Source organism: Myotis lucifugus, unplaced genomic scaffold (assembly GCF_000147115.1).
Source record: "Myotis lucifugus unplaced genomic scaffold, Myoluc2.0 scaffold_60, whole genome shotgun sequence".
Lineage (NCBI taxonomy): Eukaryota > Metazoa > Chordata > Mammalia > Chiroptera > Vespertilionidae > Myotis > Myotis lucifugus.
The window spans coordinates 4,918,637-4,926,575 of record NW_005871108.1 but is presented as its reverse complement, the minus strand read 5'-3'; the positions used below and the strand labels follow the sequence as shown (position 1 = coordinate 4,926,575).

At 40.6% G+C, this 7,939-nt stretch overlaps 1 protein-coding gene across 1 annotated transcript in view; it reads left to right on the top strand.

Annotated features, from left to right (window-relative positions):
- TRPC4AP (transient receptor potential cation channel subfamily C member 4 associated protein) overlaps positions 1-7,939 on the top strand; it is an 86,630-nt gene that overhangs the window by 2,164 nt on the left and 76,527 nt on the right. Inside the window, exon 2 of the mRNA XM_014456568.2 lies at positions 19-186. Coding sequence (XP_014312054.2) covers positions 19-186 — 168 coding nt within the window. The remainder of the gene's footprint in view (positions 1-18; positions 187-7,939) is intronic.

Below are 7,939 nucleotides of genomic sequence, written 5' to 3'. Positions count from 1 at the left end.
CTATACTCCATTGGATAGCTGTGCGAGCCCGCATCATTCTCTGAGTCCTGCCTTCCCTGCGCCACGTCCGCACGTCTGGGGACTCCGGCGAGTCTGCTTCGGTCCTGCGCGCCTCGAGTTTCCGCCTCGTCCAGTGACTGGGGCGGGCGGTCATCGTTCCAGCCCCTCCGTGTTCCTAAGTTTATCGTTATGTCATTCTCTCACAGGGGCCTTTCCTGGACCCCCCGCCCCAAGGGGGCCTCATTGTTGTGCAGTCACAGTCCTGAGTGTGTTTCGTCCACATTACTTTCTCAGTGTGTAATTACATATTTCTTTGTTGTCTGCCCCATTTTTCTCACCAGTATCTCATGGTAGGCTTTGCTCCAGCGGGTGCGGGTACGGGATCTGTTGGCCGATGCAGTGTCCTGGTTAAGAGTGGTGTCGGGCCTGGATGCAAAGCCCTGCGCTCTCTTGCGTGGGCAAGTGACCTTCTCTGCCTCGGTTTCCCCCATGTGTAAAATGGAGATAATAATTAGTAACCTACCTCAGGGTGTTGTGGGGGTCAGAGGAGTGTATTGTGTAAAGCATTACATGCGTTTCCGGTGCATAGTAAGGGCAGAAGGGTAATCAGTTAATATTAATGCTATATTTGGTATCTGGTTTATAATAGGCGCCCAACGTATGATTATTTTATTTTATTTTTTTAACGAACGAAGGCCATTGCTTTAGGGTAAAGCAGGATGAATGACTTAAGCTCCTTGCTCCTTCCCATCCCCTTCCATGTTCCCAGAACTTAAATTGTAAACACACCAGTAAAACATTAACTTAATTTAAAGACAGCTTTTGCATAAAGAAACTTTTTTAAAAAATATATTTTTTTATTGATTTCAGAGAGGAAGGGAGAGGGAGGGAGAGATAGAAACATTAATGATAAGAATCATTGATCAGCTGCTTCCTGCACACCCCCCACTGGGGATCAAGCCCGCAACCTGGCATGTGCCCTTGACTGGAATTGAACCTGGGACCCTTTAGTCCGCAGGCCGACGCTCTATCTACTGAGCCAAACCGGCTGGGGCCATAAAGAAACTTGAAGGATACACAAAAAAGTAATAAAGTGGTTGGTGGGAGTGTGGTGGCAATTGTGTAGATGGAGAGAATATGGGAGTGAGACTTTCTACAGTGTAACTTCGTATATGTGTGTTAATCTTGAGCCATTTTGTAGTGTTTACTCATGATTAGAAGAACAGAATAACATAAAGACTAGGTGGTCACTTTGTATGGAGGTTTACAGATGAAGCCGTTCTGGGTGAGCAGTATTTTCCTGGACATAGGGATAACCATAGATGAGCAACTTTTTCCCGCTGGCCTTCTTCTCTATCTGCCTTAAGGAGATCCTGGAAATACTTGCTCTATCCTTCTTTAAACCAAAGTGCCTTACTGAGTTGGGTATTAGGACAGGCAGAAAGGGAGCTAACTCTCCTTACTGATCAGATACTTTGGCTCAAACATTGTGCAAGGTATACAATGTTTTTATTTAATCCTCAGGTTTTTTTTAATTCAATGTCAGGACTCATCCCTTAACACAGATGAGATAACTAAGGCACTGAAAGGTTAGATAATTTGCTCCTAAACACCATCTTGATAATCCTGTATGTTCTGAGGGCAATGGAGAGGCACAAGAGTTCTTAAGCATAGTGAATGGAGCAATTTAGGACACTTAATTTATTTTCAGTGTTGGATTATTTGGAATGGGAGGAGACTGGAGGAGTTCAGCTTAGAAGGCTCCTGCCAGCGGTTCTCAACCTGTGGGTCGCGACCCCTTTGGCGTCAAACAACCCTTTCACAGGGGTCGCCTAAGACCATCCTGCATATCAGATATTTACATTACGATTCATAACAGTAGCAACATTACAGTTATGAAGTAGCAACGAAAATAATTTTATGGTTAGGTCACAACATGAAGAACTGTATTTAAAGGGCCAGAAGGTTGAGAACCACTGGTTTAGGCTGATGGTTGTGATGATACAGTATACAGGTGTAGGAACTATTTCAGAGGTGGAGATGGAGACACCTTTGCAGAACTGTAGTGAAGATAAAGTGGGGACCTTCAGCTTTCTTTTTTTTTTAATTTTTTAATTTATTTTTTATTGTTTTATTGCTTAAAGTATTACAAAGGGTATTACATATATCTCCTTTTTTCCCCCACCCTTGACAATCCCCTGGCCACCCCTACCCCCCCAGTGTCTTATGTCCATGGGACCTTCATCTTTCAAATGTATCCTTTCCTGGTAACTTTCCTTGATTTCTTCTTTGCCACACCTCCCACCCTCTCTCTCCTCCATATTGCAGAATAAATTAGTTCTGCAAAGGTATTTCTTTTCTTTTTTAAATCTTCACCAGAGGATATGTTTTTCATTGATTCTAAAGAGAGAGTAAAGGAGGGAGGGAGGGAGGGAGCGAGGGAGCGAGGGAGGGAGGGAAGGAGAGAGAGAGAGAGAGAACCATCTATGTGAGAGAAACCTCAATTGGTTGCCTCCCTGTATTCACCCCAACCTTGCCCTGACTGGGGATCTAACTGCAACCTGGGTATATGCTCTGACTGGGAATCAAACCCAAGACCCTCAGTGCACAGGACGATGCTCTAACCAACTGAGCCACACTGGCCAGGGCCTCACAGGTATTTCTATAGCACAGTAAGCATATCCATTATGGTATGAGCTATAATAGGAAAGACCAGATTAAAAAAAAATTTTTTTAAACTGTGATATAAAAAAAAATAGCATGTACGATCTTAACCATTTTTAGGTGTACAGTTCAGTAGTGTTAAGTATATTCACATTGTTGTGAAACAGGTCGCCAGAATTTTTTCATCTTGAAAATCTGAAATTCTAACCCAGATCAGCGGTTCTCAACCTGTGAGTCGCAACCCCTTTGGGGGTCGAACGACCCTTTCACAGGGGTCGCCTAAGACCATCGGAAAACACATATATAATTACATATTGTTTTTGTGATTAATCACTATGCTTTAATTATGTTCAATTTGTAACAATGAAATTGGGGGTCACCACAACATGAGGAACTGTATTAAAGGGTCGGGGCATTAGGAAGGTTGAGAACCACTGCCCTAGATGGTTTAGCTCAGTGGATAGAACGTCAGCCTGTGGGACTGAAGGGTCCTGGTTCTATTCCCGTCAAGGGCACATGCCCTGGTTGCAGGCTCAATACCCAGTAGGGGGCGTGCAAGAGGCAGCCAATCAATGATTCTCTCTTATCATTGATGTTTCTGTCTCTCCCTCTCCTTCTCTGAAATCAATAAAAATATATTTTTAAAAAATGAAAATCTGAAATTCTATACCCAGTAGGCAACCCTCCCCCTTCCCCCTCAGTCTCTGGTAACTACCACTCAACTTTCTGTTTCTGTGAATTTGAATACTTTAGATAACTCATATGAGTGGAATCATTCACTTAGAATAATGTCCTTAAGGTTCACCCACGTTGTAATATGTAACAGGAAATCTTTGGAAAAGACCAGATTTTCAAGATGGACCTAGATTGAACCCTAGTTCTGTCATTCACTAGTTGAGTGACCTACGTTGTATAACCTCAGTTTCCTTATTTCTAAAATGGCAATAACATCTACCTCATAGTGTTGTTAGGAGGATTAAGTGAAATGATACGTCTAAAATACTTGGCAAGTGTGTGACACATAGCAGATGTTCATTAAAAGTTGCTGTCAACCTGCAGCTATTAGGGACATTATCTTCTTGAGGGACTTTTTCTTATTTTTCTTTACATCTGCAGAGACTGAAATGGTGCCAGACACTTGATAGGAACTCAGGTCTCAGTAAATTGTTTGAAATGAAATACTTTGAGGGCACAGTCTTCCTCCTCCTCAGTCATGTTCTATCTACTCCCAAACAGTCCAGTGGCTTTAAAGAATTCTGGAATCAGATTACATAGGTTTGAATCCCAGCTCTGGCCCATGCTTGCTATGTGTCTCTGGGCAAACTACTTAATTTCTTTATATCTCATTTCATTTGTAAAATAGGGACAGTCATGGGGCTAATCTGTTAAGGTTAGGAACAAGTGAGTTAATACATATAAGCACCTAAATAGTGTCTGAAACACAATAAGCATGCTGTAAAGGTTAGTGAGTATTGTTTTTAATAAGTACTCTATATTCTGATGGATCCTAAATCTATATGTCCATCCTGATATCTTCCCTTTTACTCCAGATGGGTATACCCAAATACCTTCTCATCACCTCCAGTTAGATATCTAATGGACATCTCAAACTTAATATGTCAAAAATAATATTCCTGATTCCTCTTCCACCGAAGATGATCTTCCTTCCCCAAGTCTTGCCCATTTCCCTAAATGGAACTTAAGAGAAGCCTTGGAGAAGACTCCTGGCCACATGGTTTAGAATAGGCCTGTCCCACTTAGATTTTAGTGTGCCTTATTTCCATCTCCCTTTCAGTTTGTCCTCTGTTCAGGTAATAAAATATGCTGGTATGATGCTTTAGCACTTACAGAGCTTATTCACACTTCTCAGCACATTTGATCCATAAAGCAAATCAGACCCTCCAATGCCATCTCATTGCAGTTAGAACCAAATCCATATTTCTTACCTACAACACCTAGAGATACTGCTTCAGATACTCCTGGGTTATGACATCCTTGTTCTGTTTTCCAAATGCCAGTCATTGTTTTTTTTAATGATTATTGCCATATCAAAATTCCTGTTTTCCCGAGTGTTAATTACTTCATATTTTTTACTTAGATGGACTCCTCCCTTAAAAAAAAATATTCAGTAGGTGCTACTTGTTTTACCATTATTCTAATAAGCATTAGTATTTGTGAAACCTTAGGGGTTTAAGTCAAATATAGTCTTCCCCTGCCGGTCAAGGTAATTTGATACTGAAAAACCCCTGGATAGGATAAATTCTCAAATTAAAAATATAAATAAATATCATTAATCTTAATAGGAAGTTTTTGTATTCACAGGCCATAAATTTCATTTCTAATTATATTGAAACAAAACAAATCCTATTAAAGTGGACACAACTAATCATTGGTTCCCATTTGTTATCAGAATAACATAAGGTATTTAATCTTCATTAATTATCCTTTAAGATGGCTATTTCCTTGCACTTAATATGATATTTTGAGGTATAGATATCTTACACTTAGGATTAAACAAAGAATGTACATTGGTGTATATAGAATTCAGCCTTTAATTATTTAAAAAGAAAAGTGCAATAAAGACAAAATAAGTCCGTGAAAACTATAAATGTCACATTCACTAAACAGGTTGATAGCCTTAGTAGCATGATGTAAGAGATTATCACATATAAACTGTTAAACCACAAGTGCTCCAAGAGAAAAAACCCATACAACACCTGCCAAAAATTCAAACTTTGAAGATGACTGGATGTTGGCTCTTTCATCAGTACTCAGCTGTTCACAAGGAAAACAAAATCCAAATGATTATTTTAAAATGAGAGTAGATGCCTTGTGACGTTGAATACCTAGAATATGATCGTGAAGATCTCTCAGTATCATGAGCCTTATAACAAACAGCAGTGCCCTGCCCTGCCAGCGTGGCTCAGCGATTGAGCTTCTACCTGTGAACCAGGAGGTCACCATTCGATTCCCAGTCAGAGCACATGCCTCGGTTGTGGGTTCGATACCCAGTGTGGGGCGCGCAGGAGGCAGCCGATCAATGATCCTCTCTCATCATTGATGTTTCTATCTCCCTTTCCCTTCCTCTCTGAAATAAATAAAAATATATTCAAAACAAAACAAAAAAAACCAGCAGTGCCCTGCCTTGTTTTTCACTCCCATGTCCCCGTCCCCCCCTCACCCCACCCCCCAGGCAACCACTGTCACTGTAGCTATTTCTTTTGCAAGGAAGGGTCCAGGAAACAGGAGAGCCAGTATTTCTGAATAGCATGCTTATAAGGCTGTTTACTGACTTAAATTTTAGACATCTATTTTCCTATTGTAGAAGATTAAAATTTAATTCACAGCCACCTGTGCCACATGTTTTGTGTCCATCATTCTCCTGTTGTAGTTCTATCATAGTTTGGGGTGTTGGTGTTAAGTATTTATATTACAATGGTGATGATGATATTATTTACAGCAATTGTATTCAATTATTTTTGTTTTAGAATTTTTAAATTTTTCTTAGAGTTAAAAGCCACCCTTTCCCCCCTATTTCTTAAATCGAGATATAAATATAAACAGTAAAATTCACCATTTTTTTTATTAAATCTTTATTGTTCAGATTACATTTGTTCCTCTTTTTCTTTTCCCTCCCATAACTCCCCTCCTCCCAGTTCCCGCCCCACCCTCCGCCCTCACTCCCCACCCACTGTCCTCATCCATAGGTGCACGATTTTTGTCCAGTCTCTTCCCGCATCTCCCACTCCCCTTTCCCCCCCAAGAATAGTCAGTCCATTCCCTTTCTATGTCCCTGATTCATTATAATCACCAGTTCATTCTGTACATCAGATTATTTATTCACTTGATTTTTAGATTCACTTGTTGATAGATGCATGTTTGTTGTTCACAATTTGTATCTTTACCTTTTTCTTCTTCCTCTTCTTAAAGGATACCGTTCAGCATTTCGTATAATACTGGTTTAGTGGTGATGAACTCCTTTAGCTTTTCCTTGTCTGTGAAGCTCTTTATCTGGCCTTCACTTCTGAATGATAGCTTTGCTGGATAAAGTAATCTTGGTTGTAGGTTCTTGGCATTCATCACTTTGAATATTTCTTGCCACTCCCTTCTGGCCTGCAAAGTTTCTGTTGAGAAATCAGCTGACAGTCGTATGGGTATTCCCTTGTAGGTAACTGAGTTTCTTTCTCTTGCTGCTTTTAAGATTCTCTGTCTTTTGCTCTTGGCATTTTAATTATGATGTGTCTTGGTGTGGTCCTCTTTGGATTCCTTTTGTTTGGGGTTCTCTGTGCTTCCTGGACTAGTAAGTCTATTTCTTTCACCAGGTGGGGGAAGTTTTCTGTCATTATTTCTTCAAATAGGTTTTCAATATCTCACTCTCTCTCTTCTTCTGGCACCCCTATAATTCTGATGTTGGTACGCTTGTAATGTGCAGCCACAGGTTGAGAACCACTGCTTTATAGTGTCTACCTTTGTTGACATGTGTAGGGCAGTCTTTCCTATATCAGGTTTATATGACAACTAATCGATACTTTTCCCAGTATTTTATCGTTTCAGCATTTTTAAAATTCTGTAATGGTTGCCTTTCATCCCCCAAGAAACATTAAAATATATGTTTTTTTTCTTTTTTTCACATATTTTTATTGATCTCAGAGAGGAAGGAAGAGGAGAGAGAGAGAGAGAGAGAGAGAGAGAGAGAGAGAGAGAAGCATCCATGATGAGAGAGAATCATGGACCGTCTGTCTCCTGCAGGCCCCACACTGGGGATGGAGCCCACAACCCAGGCATGTGCCCTGACCGGGAATCGAACCCTGACCTCCTGGTTCATAGGTCGACGCTCAACCCTGAGCCACGCCGGCCGGGCCATTTCAGCATTTTTAATATAAAGACCTGATAGATCTGGAATCCGTTGTGGTGTGTTTTGTGAAGGCGTTTTCTATGATTTCTTTTAAAAACTAGTCGTCATAGTCACTTGTGGCCCCACAGTTCATGATCACACTCTGGTCAGTGTCTAGACCAGTGATGGCGAACCTATGACACGCGTGTCAGAGGTGACACGCGAACTCATTTTTTTGGTTGATTTTTCTTTGTTAAATGGCATTGAAATATAAAAAATAAATATCGAAAATATAAGTCTTTGTTTTACTATGGTTGCAAATATCAAAAAATTTCTGTATGTGACACGGCACCAGAGTTAAGTTAGGGTTTTTCAAAATGCTGACACCCCGAGCGCAAAAGGTCTCGCCATCACTGGTCTAGACTCTCAATTTATTTACTT